The 17057-nt window shown below is 46.2% G+C and overlaps 1 protein-coding gene across 1 annotated transcript in view; it reads right to left on the bottom strand.

Annotated features, from left to right (window-relative positions):
* CNOT6L (CCR4-NOT transcription complex subunit 6 like) overlaps positions 1–17057 on the bottom strand; it is an 86148-nt gene that overhangs the window by 26882 nt on the left and 42209 nt on the right. The window contains exons 2-3 of the mRNA XM_075352164.1: positions 6106–6227; positions 3944–4130 (exon numbers count right to left, since the gene is read on the bottom strand). Coding sequence (XP_075208279.1) covers positions 3944–4130; positions 6106–6217 — 299 coding nt within the window. The 5' untranslated portion in view covers positions 6218–6227. The remainder of the gene's footprint in view (positions 1–3943; positions 4131–6105; positions 6228–17057) is intronic.

Below are 17057 nucleotides of genomic sequence, written 5' to 3' on the forward strand. Positions count from 1 at the left end.
CACCCTGACAGGCTCGCGTCCGTCGTGACCACAGCCCAGGTTGGGGGTAGGAAGGATTTTCCCTGCGACAGAGAGTTGGGAAGGAGCCACCACTGAAGTGACGTCTTGGTTGCAAGGGAAAGAGACGTTCCTGTCGAGGGACGTCGACCTCCTGACCCATTTGCAGAGAATGTCCCACTGGAGTGGCCGCAGATGGAATTGCGCGAAGGGCACTGCCTCCATTGCTGCCACCATCTTCCCCAGGAAGTGCATGAGGCGCCTCAAGGGGTGTGACTGACCCCGAAGAAGAGATTGCACCCCTGTCTGCAGCGAAAGCTGTTTGTCCAGCGGTAGCTTGACTACCGCTGAGTGAGTATGAAACTCCATCCCGAGGTAAGTCAGTGATTGGGTCGGTGTCAACTTTGACTTTGGGAAGTTAATGAGCCACCCGAACTGCTGGAGAGTCGCCAGAGCGACGGTCAGGCTGCGCTGACACGCCACCCGGGAGGGTGCCCTGAGTAGGAGATCGTCTAAGTAAGGGATCACCGAGTGTCCCTGAGAGTGTAGGACCGCCACAACGGATGCCATGACCTTGGTGAAGACCCGTGGGGCTGTCGCCAGGCCGAAAGGCAGTGCCATGAACTGAAGGTGTTCGTCCCCGATGGCGAAACGCAGGAAGCGTTGATGTTCGGGTGCGATCGGCACATGGAGATAAGCATCCTTGATGTCGATTGATGCTAGGAAGTCTCCTTGTGACATCGAAGCGATGACCGAGCGGAGAGATTCCATCCGAAACCTTCTGGTGCTCACATGCCTGTTGAGCAGTTTGAGGTCCAGAACGGGACGGAATGATCCGTCCTTCTTTGGCACCACGAACAAGTTGGAGTAGAAGCCGTGACCATGTTCCTGAGGGGGAACGGGAATCACCACTCCTTCTGTCTTCAGAAGGCCCACAGCCTGAAAAAGTGCGCCGGCCCGAGATGGGGGCGGAGATGTTCTGAAGAAACGAGTCGGAGGACGAGAGCTGAACTCTATCCTGTAACCGTGAGACAGAATGTCTCTCACCCATCGGTCTTGGACATGTGGCCACCAGGTGTCGCAAAAGCGGGAGAGCCTGCCACCGACCGAGGATGCGGTTCGGGGAGGCCGAAAGTCATGAGGAGGCCGCCTTGGAGGCAGTGCCTCCGGCGGTTTTTTGGGGGCGTGACTTGGACCGCCACGCATAGGAGTTCCTCTGGCCCTTCTCCGGCCTGTTGGACGAGGAGGATTGGGACTTGGCTGAGGGCCGAAAGGACCGAAACCTCGGTTGTATTTTCCGTTGCTGAGGTCTCTTCGGTTTGGACTGGGGTAAGGACGAGTCCTTTCCCTTGGATTCCTTAATAATTTCATCCAATCGTTCGCCAAACAATCGGTCGCCAGAAAACGGCAAACCGGTTAAGAACTTCTTGGAAGCAGAGTCTGCCTTCCATTCGCGTAGCCACATGGCCCTGCGGACTGCCACCGAATTAGCTGATGCTACCGCTGTACGGCTAGCAGAGTCCAGGACGGCGTTCATGGCGTAGGACGAAAAAGCAGACGCCTGAGAAGTCAAAGACGCAACTTGCGGAGCAGAGGTACGTGTGACCGCATTAATCTCAGACAGACAAGCTGAGATAGCTTGGAGTGCCCACACGGCTGCAATGGCCGGGGCAAAAGACGCGTCTGTGGCTTCATAGATGGATTTCACCAGGAGCTCTATCTGCCTGTCAGTGGCATCTTTGAGCGATGAGCCATCTGCAACTGATACTACAGATCTAGCCGCCAGTCTAGAGACTGGAGGATCCACCTTGGGACATTGAGCCCAACCCTTAACTACGTCAGAGGGGAAGGGGTAACGTGTGTCATTAAGGCGCTTAGTAAAGCGCTTGTCCGGAAATGCTCTGTGCTTCTGGACAGCATCTCTGAAGTTAGAGTGATCGAAAAACGCACTCCGTGTACGTTTGGGAAACCTAAACTGGTGTTTCTCCTGCTGCGAAGCCGACTCCTCTATAGGTGGAGGTGGGGGGAGAAAGATCTAGCACCTGGTTAATGGACCATATAAGATCATTTACTAAGGCGTCCCCCTCAGGTGTATCAAGATTGAGGGCAACGTCAGGGTCAGAGCCCTGAGCTGCGACGTCCGCCTCGTCCTCCAGAGAGTCCTCAAGCTGAGACCCCGAGCAGCGTGAGGAAGTCGGGGAAGATTCCCAGCGAGCCCGCTTAGCCGGTCTGGGACTGTGGTCCGTGCAGGAGTCCTCCACGTGAGACCTAGGGGCCACCCCAGGAGCACGCTGCGGCGCAGACCGTGAGGGGCCTGGAGGCGATGATCCAACAGTGCCCGGGGCCTGTGTAAGGACTGGTCTGGACTGCAAGGCTTCTAGTAGCTTGGCAGACCATTTGTCCATAGACTGAGCCATGGATTGTGAAAGCGACTCAGTTTCTCAGCAAAAACTGCAAACTCTGTCCCTGCCGCCTGGACAGTGGAAGCAGGAGGGTCTGCCTGATCCGAGGGGCCCACTAGTGACCGAGGCTCCGGCTGAGCAAGTGCAACAGGGGTCGAGCATTGCTCACAGTGAGGGTAGGTGGAACCCGCAGGTAACTTAGCCGCACAAGAGGTACAGGTTGCAAAAAAACCCTTTGCCTTAGCGCCCTTGCTCCTTGTGGACGACATGCTGTTTTCTCCTAGGAGAGTGATCACTGAGGGTATATAGCCAAAAGTAAACAACCCGGCCGAACAGAGAAAATATATGTGTATATATGTGTATGTGTATATATATATATATATGTGTATATATATATATATATATATATATATATATATATATATATATATATATATATATATATATATATATATATATATATATATATATACATATACATATACATATACATATACATACTCCGGCACCCTAGGGGGACCAGCACCGGGTGACCGGTGTGGCTTACCGACCGCTCAAAGCGGAGTGTGTGTCCACCAGATTCCCTGCCTTAGGTCTCCCAGAGCTCGTTCCTGAAATCCTCCACCGGCAGAATGTGTGTAAAAATGGCTGCCGGAGCTCTCAGGGGAGGGAGCCGTGGGCGGCGACTAGTAAAGTGCGGGAATCTGGGGCCCCACAGTGATCAGTGAGGGGGGGGAGGAAACCTAAAGTATGCTCCAGCCCTCACTGCCGACGTCAGGTCGACCGTCCCGCCTTTACCCCTGACTGGCAGGCCCGGGGGCGCGAGTTATGGTACTAGGCCGCAATGAAGCCGGGGACTAAATTTAATACCGCGGCCGACAAACAGGCTCGGTCGGCGCGGAAGTCCCGGTCTTCACAAACCAGCAGCTGCTGCGTCTGTGAAACAAGCGCTCCATGCACAGTCCCCATGGGGACACAGAGTACCTTTAGATGCAGGGCCCTGTCCCTGAGGATACATAGACTCCTGTCCGGCAGATTCCCACCACAGGGGCTGCGGAGGGAGCCCGGTCCCAGTGAATGGATGACCGGTCAGGATCCCACTTCTCCCAGAGCCTCTAAGGGATGGTGAAGGAAAACGGCATGTGGCTCCAGCCTCTGTACCCGCAATGGGTACCTCAACCTTAACAGCACCGCCGACATAGTGGGGTGAGAAGGGAGCATGCCGGGGGGCCCTGTGGGGGCCCTTTTTTCTTCCAGCCGATAAAATCAGCAGCTGCTGCTGACTAAAATGGGAATGCATGAGTGGATGTGTGCCTCCTTCCACACAAAGCATAAAACTGAGGAGCCCGTGATGCACGGGAGGGTGTATAGGCAGAGGGGAGGGGTTACACTTTTCAGTGTAATACTTTGTGTGGCCTCCGGAGGCAGAAGCTATACATCCAATTGTCTGGGTCTCCCAATGGAGCGACAAAGAAATTATAACTATATATCACCAAAACACAAACCGTATTCATCCAAAAAGGGGTGGCATGGTGAGCACTCACCTGAGAGACACAACGTTCCCTAGCTCTGCTGGTAAACTTCTGAGCTTATTGGAAGAGAGGTCCAAATAAACCAGATTGTGGAGCTTGGCAATATCAGGTGGAATACGAGAGAGGTTGTTATCACTGAGGTGCAACACTGTTAAGTGCGTCAACGACCATAGCGATGTGCTTAAACTGCGCACCCTCCCTGAGGGGACAAAGAAAGTGATAAGATAAACACTTTAAATGTGGATTTCACTCAAATTGCAATAAAAAAAAATAATTGTGAAAATACCCAAAAAACTTCTTACCTATCAGATCCGTCCCATTTTGTGTTTTCAGGTGGAAGCAATATTTATTTTTTCACCTAGGCATTCAAAAAGCCATAATCCTTTGTATTTCTCTGTTAAACTTGCCTTAGAATAACACCTCACATGGTTGCGTTGTATCAGAGGCACCAAATAGGGATAAATAACTTACTAACGCAAAAAGAGTATACCGATATTACAGTGGCATCAGATGATTCTTTTTGTGAGGTAAAACATTTCCCTGCCTGTTAAAAATGTTTTACCTTAAAAGGACAAAATATTTGCCATCCTGTGCTGCTACGACCATGACTTGGAGGCCACTGCGCCACACAAGGTCGCGACCTTATAATGCAGTGACCTCTGGGACACGGATGCTGCCAGAATTCACAGAAATACAGCACAGCCAAATGGCAGAGTGAAGGAAAAAAAAAAAAAAACTATATGACAGGTGGCAAGCAGCTGGAGGGTGAAGAGTCTTTAAAAACCAATATCACTGTTTTGTCTACTTTGTCAGGCGTGACTCATCTCTTGATCTCACTATAGACCAGGTTATCTATATTTTTTTTTTTTTTTTAATGGTACCATTTTGGGGTGCATGCAGCTTTTAGATGACTTATCGAGGTGGGAAAAACAAAAAAAAAAAAAAAAGCTACTATGGCATTGTTTCTTTTTGCAACGTTCTCAGACCAAGATAAATTAGTTCTAAGGATTATTATGAAAGTGGCAATATCAAGTGTGTTATTTATTTTTTAAATGAAAGTACTTACTAGTCTCAAAAGGGAACATTCACAGTATTTAAAGGGAACCTGTCAGCAGAAACTTTGCACTAAACCTAAAAGTTTCCCCTTCTGCAGCTCCTGGGCTGCATTCTAGAAAGGTTCCTGTTATTGTGCCCCCTAGACCAAAATAAATACTTTATAAAGTGGTACCTTTTCCTATGCAAATCTTGTTAATCGTACATGGGGGCGGTCTGTCTGGTGTCAGTTATTCTGCCTCCTGCCGCTTTACGCTGTCCCCCATCGCTCAATTTCATACTTCAGGACACCGTCCAGAGCGCCCGAGGTCTCTCACATGCGCCGTGCCACTCTAGCGGGACTGTGCACAATGTGACCGCTGGTGACGTGTTGCGCATGCATGAGATTATGGACGGCGCTGTGATTTTCATCAGCAAGTACCCGCCCATAATCTCGTGCCCGTGCTTTCCCCTCTGCCTCCACCGTTCTGCGCAAGCGCTGGCCAGATGACCCCACGTCACCTCTTTCCCATCTGCTCCAATTATATATGACTTGTGCAGCACTCCAGGTCCACTCCAATCCTAGCACTCTGCAAGGGATCATACCTCAAAATACGTACGGTAAACTAGTTTTTTTCTCTTTGGACTGTACTCTGCTTCTTTCTCCTCCATGCTCTACTATCTTTCCCATGATGCATCAGTACAGCATCACATTGGAAGCTCAAGCCAGTAAAATCTGCCTGCTGCCACTGAATATTCTCCTAGATGAGCCAGTATAATGCAGAGGACACTGCTCAGCCTCCCTTTATGGTGTACTGAATCTAACTGGCACTAATAATCAGATAGTTTCCCCCTGTGGAGAGAATGTGTGATATATTCCATACAATTTCATTATAGAGACTAACTGAAATGGCGACCTCCCGAAGAGAACAATCCATGTCAATTCAAGGGGGCTACTATGTGATCCATGGCCTAACAAATTACCATTACATTTTATGACAAATAGAAACTATAAAGCAATACCAGCTGACCTATTAAGAAAAAAATTTAATAAAAAACACAATTCTAGTGACAGAATGAATTTAGTAGCCAATTCAATAGATCTCAAAATTAAAAAGTAAAAGGGGGCAGGACCACCTTACCAGAGATTTCTAATTCATCCCAGTGAGACTTCTTGCCGTTGGCCACCTCTTCTGCTGACATGATGGTATATATTCTACGAGGATCAGGAGGGTCATATTTTTCTTTGGGCATCCCTGTTAATCTAAAAACATGGGTAGAAAGAAAAGCAAGACAGTCAGAATAAGTTTCCAGTAACATGAAAAATAAAGCTTTACATCAGAAGACTGCACCAAAATCGGTCTTTCAGAGCAAAGACATTTCCCCACTCCTCCCATCTATTTTTAATAAAGTCTTAAAAATCCCATTCATAACATCATTGTTCATGATTTTTTTGAGGGTCCCATACCAAGATGACATGAAATACCATATACATATATCCCCCCGATGTACACAGGAACCTGTAAAGACATACATCAGAAACATCTTTAGGGAACTGTCAAATAATAAAACTAAAAGGAAATTCCATAACATCACAAATACAGTTAACTTGCAAATCATTTATTAATATTACCTTCCTAGACAAAACCAAAGGGCTCATGCGCACGTTGCGTACTCACATGCATTTACGCTGCGTATTGCACCGCAAATGCATGCATCTCCTGCACAATCTATGTAGATTGTGCATGATACGTGCGCACGTTGCTTTTATGAACGCAGCAATTTGGATGCTAAAATTTTGACTCAAATCTGTGCGTTCATAAAAGCAACATGTCAATTATTTGTGCGCTCTGGTTGCAGCTCCCACTGTCTATGGTGGGGCAGCCGCCATAGAGCATGAAATCGGCTTTTTTTTAACAAAAAACTGCATTATGCAGTCTTTCTGCAGCGATTTGACGTGCACATGTGCTGTCACGTGATCACAGCAATTAGGTGGCAAGATCAAAATAGATACATAAATAAGTGGTATTGCTGTGTTTGTACTGACCTGAAGAATAAAAAACTTTACCACTTATGACCATGCCCAAAAAACAACAAAAAAAAACAAAACAAAACACACACCTCTTAATTACTGTTTCTTCATGATTCTGAGTTGCAAAAGCAGAATAAAATGTTAAAAAAAATAGTGGCCTCAAAATGGTACCAATGAAAACTTCAACTCATCCTGGAAAACAACCAAATCCAAACTTTACGGTCATTTTTTAGCGTGATGGCAGCAAAAAAAACAAAAAAAAAAAACAAACCACCACACCCCCCCACCCCACACACACCCCCACCACACAACCACACACCACCACCCACCACCACAAATCTGGTATCTCTAATTGTTCTGAAAGGAGGAAGGTGGTCACCTAATCATATATGCCGCAAGCTAAACAGCATAAAAAATAAAGCCAATTCATGAACTGCTGTTGACTTGTTCATTCTGCCTCCCAAAGATGGCAGTACAGTGCAGCTCACATTTATTCTACACTCTATGATGAGTGTACATATACACACACTTCTCTGAAACTTTGAATCCTTCTAAACTTCCGAACAAAAAAAAAAAATAGTTTTTAAAAATAAACTGGGAAATGTTATTTAGTAACTATTTTGTGTGATACCATACCACAATATCCCTTGTATGGAATATTCTAGTTATGGTATTTGGATGAATTGGCTTGGATTGATTATCCCTTGTATGGAAAATTAACTGTTTTGTGTGACATAACTCTTGGATTTATGGGCATAAAAACGAAAAGTTTGAAAATGGCGAAGTTCTCATTTTTTTTGCAAAATTTTCAATATTTTCAGAGAAAAAAAAAATATCTGGCTAAATTTACCACTAACATGAAGTACAATATGTTATGTAAAAGAAAAAAAAAAACCTCAGTCATGGGATCCATTGAGCAGAGTTCTAACCAGTCAAAGTGACACTGGTCAGAATTCCAAAAATGACCTGTGGGGGGAGAAGAGAAGTTACTTAATAGGCCTTAGAGTTCCACAATTGGATGTATTTGGTCAATCACAAATTCAGCATACTGGAATAGGTTATGCAAGAGCAGAGAAGAAAAAACAAACATGGCCCAATTTAAATATGTAATAAAGGACAACACTGGAATTCATACAGCGCATGCTTAGAGCTTTCTAAACCTAATGAGGGACCGAAGGTAATAAAGTACACCCTCAAAAGAGATGGAATATGATAACCAAAAATAATGAAAACTACAACAATAACAAAATGGATCACTCCTCCTGAGGTGGGTGGTGCCAAACTGAGGAATATTTCTGCACAATGACTTCTTCTAGGGAAGGAGAAGGGGGGGCGGGGCGGGTGTCACCACACCTGCAAAAGGATATTTTTGTATCAGTCACCACCCAATCATGAACAACATCAGCAACACGGCATGTAACTGCCCACTTCATTGGAGGAGAGTAGAACGGCAGAACAGGTGAGCCAGGCTTCAACCAATATAAGGTGTGGGTAGTGTGAATCTAGAACCCCATTCATTGGTGCACAGCATGACAGGACAGGGGAGGCACATCACAGCGCATGTCAGCTAAGGATGCGGCCAAGAGACCCGAATCCCTGTCCACATATGGACCAGCGAGCATGAAGTCAGATCACATAACTGGAGCACCTGCACAGGAATAAGGCTGCCAACTCACAGCACACGTGTGTACCAAGTGCAAGGTTGCCATGGACGCCAGAATGATAAATAAGGGCATGTGATGTAACCATGGGAACTATAAACTTAAAAGGCTGGTCCAAAACCAAAAGTAAATTTAATTGGAAATCCCTATTTGATGCTATAATTAAGCTATTATCTAATATACTTTTAATAAAGACTCCCTTACTGTTCTCCAAATACACAGATAAAAATAAATCTATTTCTTGTCTGATGAGTGGTTTGAGAATCCCGCAGCATGGTCAGAGGGCAGAGTCTGTGGCAGTGATGGCGGCCCATGTCTCCTTTCTGAAACAAGTGTTATGACACTCGTAGGGGGCTGCTCTGTGCAGTCTGCACAGTCCCTGCATTGTTGTCGGCTCAGATCAGTAATCTGCAGGAAACTGATTTCTATACCCAGCATGCAGGAGACCGGTGACGTCACCACTGAGGGGAGTGCTAGGCTCCTGCATGAGGGAATAGACCAACAGATTAATACAGATCAGACGACAGAGTGGGCACAGACTGCACAGTGCACAGCACAGGGAGGGACAAAACGTCAACCAGGCCCTGAAACTGGCACCACGATGAGGCTTCAGGGAGTGGACAAAGGCTGTGGTTACTGCTACAGACTGCCCCCTGAATACACCGAGTATCCCAGCATGCACTGGGATCCTTAAATAGTCAGCAGACAGGAAAAAGTAAGTGAGGGGGGAGGGGGAGTAGATAAGAAAAAAAATATATAGAATAGTTAGATAATGTAGGTAGGGAGTTTTTAAGCCAAGTGTCAGCCTTGGAGATCATGCAGATATCCCACCAATTTGTCAAGAACAGCGCTCTGCTGCCTCCAGTCAGGGCAATTGCGTATTGTCCTAAGATTGATGAGCAAGGCAGCAGCAGCTTTCACTACAGGCAGATTATTGGGGAGCACAGTGAGGTTATAGTATATATGCAATCATACAAATGGCTCAGATTTATAGAGGGATGAACTCCAAGGAAATGTGGAACAACCATACCCAGCAATGCATCTTCCTCGCATTGACTAAGTTGTCAGTTCAAACTTCTGTATTAGAGAACAGTCACTCACATACCACCCCTCTGGTGACAACATGGCTGGTCATGGGATGTGGCTTCAGTCTTTAGAAATTTATGAGATCCCCAACTTTCAAGATATTTTTGCCCCTGGGAGGTCCCAGGTGGAAGATAGTTATATTTATGATTTACCTTTCTATAGAGATGACACATGGCATGAATAGAATCATCCATTAAGCAATATTAAATTGGGGCTAATCCACTGATTGCACAATTACATACACATGTTAGTCTACTTGGGAATCACAAAGCTGAAACTGTACCTCCCATAGATATCTAAATAGATAGATATCACAATATTCACCAACCGCTGGCCCCAAAATTCTACTTTGATCAGAGGAAGCTGCTTCTTTTGAAAATACACTACTTGGCTTGTAAACACACAAGGTCTGGGATCTGTATGTTCAGAGGCAGATATACCAGTTTTAATTACCTGACCACACCAGGGGAGCCTGGCTGAACAGGGGCCAGATGTAGTGTTAGATTTATTTTTCTTCCTCTATTAATTCCCATATGTTCAATGTGGGGGTAAAAAGGTCTGCATGGATTTTTTTAATTTCTGCATGACAAGTGTATTAAGTTATTTTCTAAGTTATAGCATCAAATATAGGGATTTAAAATGACAACCTTTGCCTTCAGACTACCCCTTTAAAAAGGGAATCTATCAGCAGGTTTTTGATACCTCATTTGACAGCAACAATGTACGCAAGAAGATTCTGAACCCAATGGTGCATCACAAATTAATGGGTGCAGCCGTTCTCACAAAAATCAAAGAATTGAGAGTTAAGCATGTAGCTAAGCCCAGAGAGCTGTCCTGACCACACCTGGCTGTCAGAGCTTGTGCATTGACTCAGGACTGCTCTGCTCCAGCAATGGTAATCACAGGGTAATAATGGCATCAGTATAAGTAAACAATAGCACACAGATGAGAGGCATAGTTGCCTTTTGGTTTTTAAACCTCTACATCATGCTTTCATCAGCTTACAGGCAAAAGGGGATATCATACACTCATGACAATAGGAATCCAAAAAAATAGATTACCAATAAATGTGATGTTTTCAATCTATTTTTTGGATTGCTATTGTCATTAGTGCTGGATACCCCCTTCTGCCTGCATTGACTCCTATCAAGCCAGTTAGCAGGACTGGACTTTCCGTTCACCGCCCGCAACAAGACTTTCTCGGAATGGTGACCTGATTTAATCTTGGAACTTAGTCTTCTGCTTACATAGCACAAACCTGCCGACAGATTCTCTATAACAAGTTATTTGTGGAATTAGCATTAGCCCTCTAGAGCGGGCCAGCTCCAGTAGACATTGGGCAATTCCTCATGGCCAAATTACCCTGCATGTCAGATTTAGCTAGCCAGCCAAACTTTGACATGCATGGTGTACGCAGAAAGCTGGCCATCAATTGTGAGGGCAGAATTATACAGAGCTTAAAGGGAACCTGTCAGCAGAAATTTCCCCTAAAACCTAACAGATTCCCCCTCTGCAGCTCCTGGGCTGCATTCTAGAAAGGTCCCTGTTAGTATTGTGCCCCCTTTCTGACCAAAAAAAAAAGTTTATAAAGTGGTACCTTTTTGGCTTCGGATTCTATAAATGTGACACGGGGGCGGGCTGCCTGATGGCCGTTATTCTGCCCCTTGGTCCTGTATGCCGCCCCCGTCGCTGATTTCCATACTTGTGGACACCGACCACTGCTCCAGCCATCCCCGCACATGCCCAGTGCCCATCTCTCGTGGATGAGCACTGTGCCCAGTGTCACCGCTGGTGACGTGCGCGCAGGGTTTAGATTATGGGCGGTGCTGCTGACCCCACGTCACCTCCTTCCCATCTATTTCCTGCCTCAGGGCAAGATGGGAAGGAGGTGACGTGGGGTCAGCAGCACCGCGCTTGCGCAGAACGAAGGACGCCGAGGGGGAAAGCGCGGTCCCGCGATTATGGGCGGTTGCTTGGTAATAAACATCACAGCACCACCCATAATCTAAACCCTTGCTTGACTACCTGGACAGCAGGTTTACTATTGCTACACTGAAAACCTAAGAAATACATACACATACATATACACATACATACATTTTAAATAATAATACTAATAATAATAAATACTAATATTTTATTTATAGAGGACCATTAATTCGATGGTGCTGTACCTGAGAAGGGGGTTACATACAAAATACATATACAAGTTACAGTAGACCGACTAGTACAGAGGGAAGAGGGCTTACATTCTATAGGATTATGGGGAGGAGAACGTAGGTGGGGTGTAGATTGGGCGGCACCTCCGCACGGTGGTCGGGCGGCAGTGAGTTCATTGTAGATTGTAGGCATTTCTGAACAGGTGGGATAGATAGATAGAGCATGCACCCTGCCCAGTAAGTGACACTGCTGAAGTCACGGTCTGTTTACATTAGGCTTCTCTTCAATTAGTTGGCAAAAAAAATCTGGTGAGATTTTTTTTTCCTAAAGAATCTAAGGGTATGTCGGCACGCTGAGTTTTCGGAGCAGATGTTTTCTGCACTAAAATACTCAGCTTTAGGCAAAAAAAATAAAATTATAATATACACACACTTTTGCAATGCTTTTCTTTAGTGAAAAATGGCTGAAAGTGCTATGAAACGCAGGGGGGGGGGGGGACAAAAAAAAAAAAACAACGAATTGACATGCTAAAGATTTTTTTAGCACCCCAAAACCACAAGAGAAAAATAAAAATTAAGTACTGTACTTAAGAAATCTCATTGCCTTTGCTGGCATAAGGAAAGACATACATTTGTCACAAAGATGCACACAAAAAACAAAACAAAAAACACACACACCACGAAGACTGCAGAAGACAGCAACAGGCAAGTATTTTAAACACTACTGTTGAGTTAGACTCAAGTAGGGGTGCAATACAAAAAGTAAACAAAAAAATAATCAGTCAGCAGGTTTTTGTAACCAGATTCAAGGGCATTATACTGTAGGATAAAAAAAAAAAAAAATATAAAAGACCCGGCTTTCAACAATAATCACTTAGTTTACTTGGCTCAGCAGTTGACAGATTTCTTACATGCAGAGCTCAGAAAGCCAACACTGCACGTTCCCAGCTTTCTGTATACATTGTTTATTGACCATGAGTGGCTTAAATAAAAGGAAGTGTGGCCAGGCCAGTCCTGGCAGGCAGCGATTATCTCCTGGTGAGAAAACCTAATGACATTGGTGAATTCAGTGTCCTAACCCCTACATCACACTGTCCTAAGATTAAAAAAAGGTTCTGTCAGCAGGTTCTTGCTATGTAAACGCTAGTGTGTTATTTTAATGGGTTATGAATACTACAGCAAAAATCTCAGGCACTTCCACTGCCAAATTTATGAATGCCATCAGAGTGGGAAGGTGAGGTGCCGGGGGAGGCCACACAGGAACCACCAGCAGATACCACCCTCCCCAGGTTGCAGCAATATTGATGCCACTACTCTGGCTGAACTTGTGACATCACGTTGACTGCTTCCAGTAAGCTCAGTAGCTCCTGCTGTCTACATGGGCATAGCCACTGTGTTCAGTTATTGACATGACATCAGCACTGCAGACATGAACAGACACCAGGGCAGGGGTTGGACCTGGGGAGGAAAATTAAAGCAGGGTTTTTTTTATTAAGGGAACCTGTCACCAGATTTTTCCCTTCTGAGCTGCGGCCACCACCAGTGAGCTCTTATATACAGCATACCAGAATACTATATATAAGAGCCCAGGCCCCTGTATAATGTAAACACCTTTATTATACTCACCTAGGTGGCGGTCTGGTCCAATGGGTGTTGCTAGTGTCGGTCCAACGCCTCCTCCATCTTGTGCAATCGCCGTCCTCCTGCCCAGCCCTGTGTGTATGACTTGTGTCATTCACAATTGTACTCCTGGGCATGCGCACTTTGATTTCTCCTAAGCTGGGTAGAGCAAAATACTAATGCACATGGTCTTTTATCTTTCCTCCTGCCTGCACTTTACAGTATTCTGCACTCAGGCGGGCAGATCAAACTGCGCATGTGCAGAAGCGCAATGGCGGCCTCTGACGTGTCACGCACACGGGCTGGGCAGGAGGATTCAGATTGCACAAGATGAAGGTGGCGTCGGATTGAGAGCAGTGACATCCTTTTGGACCAGCCCCGCCCCTTAGATAAGTATAAAGTTGGGGTTTTTTTCACATGCTATAGAACAACTTAAGCACTTATATATAGTATTCCAGAATGCTGTATATAAGAACTTACTGGTGGTGGCCGCAGCTCATAAGGGAAAAACCTGGTGACCGGTCCCTTTAAACTGCAGCCAGGTGATGGGTTTTCTAAGAGACCCTTTAAAGTTACATCACATCTGCCACATTGATGCTCTTTTAAAGCCAGTGACGAGTGAATCAGAGGGGAAAGGACTGAAAACAAAAAACACATCTGGTATCAATGTATACATTAGGGAGATTTTTCAGTGAATAGATTCATCAGAAAAGATTACCCAATATATTTGCTTGATCTAGAAACCCATGGACAAAACCATGTATCATAGGGTCACAGGCTTGCAATGGTGCAGTATTTTTGATTTACAAAGTGAATAGTAAATGCCATGGTTAGTAAAAGGATGTGCATAGAGAATGTTTTTTCATATTTTTCTTAAAGAGGTTGCCCAGTAACAAACTTTATGAAAAAGTTTGTTTTGTGGCACCGGACCATTCATTATTAATACCGTATACCCTTTTATCATGCTCGAGCAGCACAACCTCTAAGGCTGCTTTCACATCCAGTTACCTGTGAAGTACAATCCGATTTAGTCGATGCGGCGGCCGGATGGAGCCGATGCGGCGCGATTTGCAATGCTTGCCTATGGACGCCGCATGCGGCGTCCTGCAGCAAACACCACATCTGGCCGCCGCATGCGGTTTTTTCCACTGCGCATGCTCAGTAGCCTGCCGCAAGCAACAAAAAACTGACAGGCCGCATGTTAAAAACTTATGCAAAGGATGCGGTTTTGTCGCCGCATCCGTTGCATAGGATTTAGAGCTGGATTGGCCGGCTCTGCTAAAACCAGATGTGTGAAAGCAGCCTTAGCTGGAAACAGCTCTGATGGGGTTGACAACTTCCCCTCTGATCAGCCTATAACCCTGCATCTATCACAACCACTCAAAACTCCATCTAAACCCCTCCTTACTCTATTGTCAGCCACCTTTATCTTGTGGCAGTGCAAGCATGCCGGCTAACACCAATTTCAGCAGCCGGCATATCCACTGCTCCCAATGCCTGGGATTATGCGACTGAGGAGAAGCAAATAGTTCCTTAATCTGCAGGCACATGGGATCGCCTAGCAGCTACAGTAAGCCGGCGGCTGGGTGATCAAGTGTGCTTTTTTAAGAAAATTAATATTCACTGCTGTCATGCCCATAATCCCACCCACCTCTAGGCACCGGCTTCAATAAGAAGAGGTGGGCAGGATTATGAGTGGGGAGCAGTGAATATTCAGCCACTTAAAACAGCAGGCACATGTGTTCTCCCCAGCGTCGGCTCCTGCCTCTTGAGACGCCACAATTTGCAGTGCAGGTACCTGACCGGTCTCTGTGCTGCCATGTATTTTAGCTGGATGTGTGCCCTCAGACCTACATCCAGCTGAAGGTCCCAGTACCAAGCGCTCCATTTCTAGGCTGTGCAATGAAACACTGCCCACAGAACAGTCAGGGCGAGTGGCTGCACAACGCTGAGGTTATGGCTAAGTTCACATTTCCGTTGATTTGTATCAGTCACATGCGTCGCTTGACGCATGTGACTGATGCGCTGTACAACGGATGACAAAGAACAGAATTCTTTGTCGGATTCCGTTGTGTGCGGGGGGCGGAGTTCTGGGGCAGAGCCGAGCGGGGGGCGGGGCCAGGCGCTGAGGATGTCAGTGGAAGTGCTGCGGTCTGCATGGCTGGGGACAGGTGAGTGTATCTGTGAGTGAGTGAGTGTGTGTATGTGCATGTATGTATGTATGTATGTATGTATGTATGTATGTATGTATGTATGTATGTATGTATGTATGTATGTATGTATGTGTGTGCACATGCAAAGTGCGGGAGGGGGCGGAGCCGAGCGGGGGGCGGGGCCAGGCGCTGAGGATGTCAGTAGAAGTGCTGCGGTCTGCATGGCTGGGGACAGGTGAGTGTATGTGTGAGTATGTGCGTGCATGTATGTATGTATGTATGTATGTATGTATGTATGTATGTATGTATGTATGTATGTGTGTATGTATGTGTGTGTGCACATGCAAAGTGCGGGAGGGGGCGGAGCCGAGCAGGGGGCGGGGCCAGACGAGGGTGTCAGTGCTTGTCTGCATGGCTGGGGACAGGTGTGTGTGTGTGTGTGTACATACATGTGCGGAGTGCGGGAGGGGGCGGGGCCGAGCGGGGAAGTGTCGGCCTCCCTGCACACGTAACCAGCCTAAATATCGGGTAACAGCAAAGCACCCGATGTTTACCTTGGTTACCCGATATTTACCTTGGTTAACACCGCTTAGCGCTGGCTCCTTGCACCGTAACCAGGGTAAATATCGGGTAACCAACCAAAGCTGGTGACGTTTGCAGGGAGCCAGAGAGCATGCGCAGCGAAATCCGACGGATCTCGCTGCTCAAAAAACGTTACATGCTGCGTTCCTCCCGCCCGGCGGTCAGTCGTTCCACGACTGATCAGTCGGGCGGAGGGTGCAACGCAGCATCATCAGTCACAATCCGCTGCTCATACAAGTCTATGGGAGCAGCGGAATCCGCTAAACGGATTCCGCTGTTTACAAGGGCAGCGGATTGTGACTGATAGATTTAAGCGGAAATGTGAACTTAGCCTATGCCAACTTCTAGAGCTCAAGTTATACAACATCACCGGTTTCCAGTGGCTGTTGCAGCGGGGAGGGGCGAGGGGGGGGGCTTCACACAATCAGCACAGAGCTACATAGATATCAATTTTGACATGGAGTTGTGCTAACAGAAGCTATTTGACGATCAATGAATTAATTGCATCACAGTTGATGTCAGCTACTACTTTACAATGCATTCTGTTACAAGAGAGGCTTCTAAAAACAAAGTAAGGCTATGTGCGCACAGTGAGTTTTTCGCATCGTTTTTGCACGTTTTTCGGGTGCGTTTTTGGCCTCAAAACTGCATGACTTTGCTTGCCCAGCAAAGTCTATGAGTTTTCAATTTTGCTGTCCGCACACAGCTGTTTTTTTAAGCTGCGTTTTTGAGCTAAAAAAAAAAAAAAAAAAAAAAAAGGGACATCAATTCTTTCTGCGTTTTTTCCCCCCATGCAATGCA

This window comes from Anomaloglossus baeobatrachus, chromosome 1 (genome assembly GCF_048569485.1).
Source record: "Anomaloglossus baeobatrachus isolate aAnoBae1 chromosome 1, aAnoBae1.hap1, whole genome shotgun sequence".
Taxonomy (NCBI): domain Eukaryota; kingdom Metazoa; phylum Chordata; class Amphibia; order Anura; family Aromobatidae; genus Anomaloglossus; species Anomaloglossus baeobatrachus.